The 1,566-nt window shown below is 44.3% G+C and overlaps 1 protein-coding gene across 1 annotated transcript; it reads right to left on the bottom strand.

Moving 5' to 3' along the window:
* Positions 1 to 299: 299 nt before the first annotated feature.
* On the bottom strand, positions 300 to 1,294 carry LOC119731349. The gene has a single exon (XM_038204528.1). It carries the CDS (start codon positions 1,292 to 1,294, stop codon positions 308 to 310), a length of 987 nt encoding a protein of 328 aa, XP_038060456.1. The 3' UTR covers positions 300 to 307.
* Positions 1,295 to 1,566: the final 272 nt, after the last annotated feature.

Raw genomic sequence — 1,566 nt, 5'->3', positions numbered from 1 at the left:
ACTAACAAATATAGGCCTACCTCGTATGTACGACTAGTGTGCTCCGAACCCCACATGGGAATACATGTACCGAGACAGTACATCCAGACACCATAAGGTATATAGATCTACAACATTGCATTTATAGGTATATTTTTACAGTTCAAAAGCTTATGTCCAGCTCTGCACAGATTGTTTTCTCTTATAGTAGTTGAAAAAGATGGGAAAAATGATGACCACAATAAAATCCCCATACCCTCCTCTGTTACTCAAAGAACAGCTTTTAGATTCATAAAGTGATCTTGAACAAGATTCTCAGGGGTTTTCTTTAATCAGTATCCTTGCAACAATATCTCGGTAGAGAAGGTAAAGTACAACCCTGTTCGTTCTTGCAATATTTATTGTAGACAATTCCCACAGAGACCCCAATAAGAACAATCCAGGTGAGGGCAAACAGAACCCAAGGAACTGCACAGTCACATGAGTTCACAGGACACTGGTTCAGTGGAGGTTTGGTTGGAGTTTCTGCAGGCGTTGGGTATGTCTTAGTTTCTTTGACTGGCACTTGTGTTGTCGAGGCTTGATTCATTTGGGCGTGCGTTGTCAGCGCTGGGTTGGTCAGGGCATGGGCTGGCGTTGTCAGTGCCTGAGTTGTCAGCTCGGGTGAGGATTCTTCCGGCAGCATGAGCTCAAAGCTGGTCTGGAGATGCTCCTCAATTGACGGCGAATGAAGACGACAAGTCACATTGTCTCCAGGCATCAGACCGATGATTTCATACACCTCCACATACCATGACCCAGTCTTATTGACACCAAGATAACTTGATGATAACCCCTCTCTGTTACTTTGGCAGTGCATCTTTGTACCACATTTGGATTTGTACTCGCACGCAAACACGTAACTGACAATGTTAGATGCTTGATGACGTTTCATATCAAATCTGCAACTCAGTGTTTCAGCTGGGCAGATTTCTAGCCGGGTTGAGTCTTCCTCTATGACGTGTCCATCAGTTGTCTTGGCAACACAGGTGATGTAGCGATAAATATCCGTTTCTTGGCTGCCTGCTTGGACATTCATCTTCAGGGAGTGATGAGTGGTATTGTAGTATCCTTCCAAACTGCGGAACTCAGGAGGCCGATCAATCCAGTCCAGTTGGACGTTGCAACTATCAGCTTCTTGACATGTGTGGGTGCACAGAATGTGTGTTTTCTGGCCTGCGTGGACTCGAATGACTTTAGGAAGATCTAGTATTCCCCACGCCATGCAGCACAGACTGAGAAGCAGATGTGCTTGCAGGATCACAGTGGTTGCCATTTTGGGGTCTAAATCTTGTGTAGACACTAGTATGAAAAATGTCCTGCTGCATTTACATGCATGTTGTGTAGTATGATCTGTAGAGGTACATGTTTTTTTCTGTGGCCAGACAATGTTCTCTTTCTTTGCTGAAAATAAATCAATTTTAGATCTGTTTATTACACGAACATGCACCGGTAGGCTCTGTACAATGTACATGTACCGGTATGGCGCAATAAAAGGATACCCAGTGTTTCCCCTAAATTGCGAAATCAGCTGCAGTCAGCTGTTGG

This window comes from Patiria miniata, unplaced genomic scaffold (genome assembly GCF_015706575.1).
Source record: "Patiria miniata isolate m_02_andy unplaced genomic scaffold, ASM1570657v1 HiC_scaffold_23, whole genome shotgun sequence".
In the NCBI taxonomy this organism is placed as follows: Eukaryota; Metazoa; Echinodermata; class Asteroidea; order Valvatida; family Asterinidae; genus Patiria; species Patiria miniata.
The sequence above is the reverse complement of the archived record's forward strand: the minus strand, read 5'-3'. Positions and strand labels throughout refer to the sequence as shown.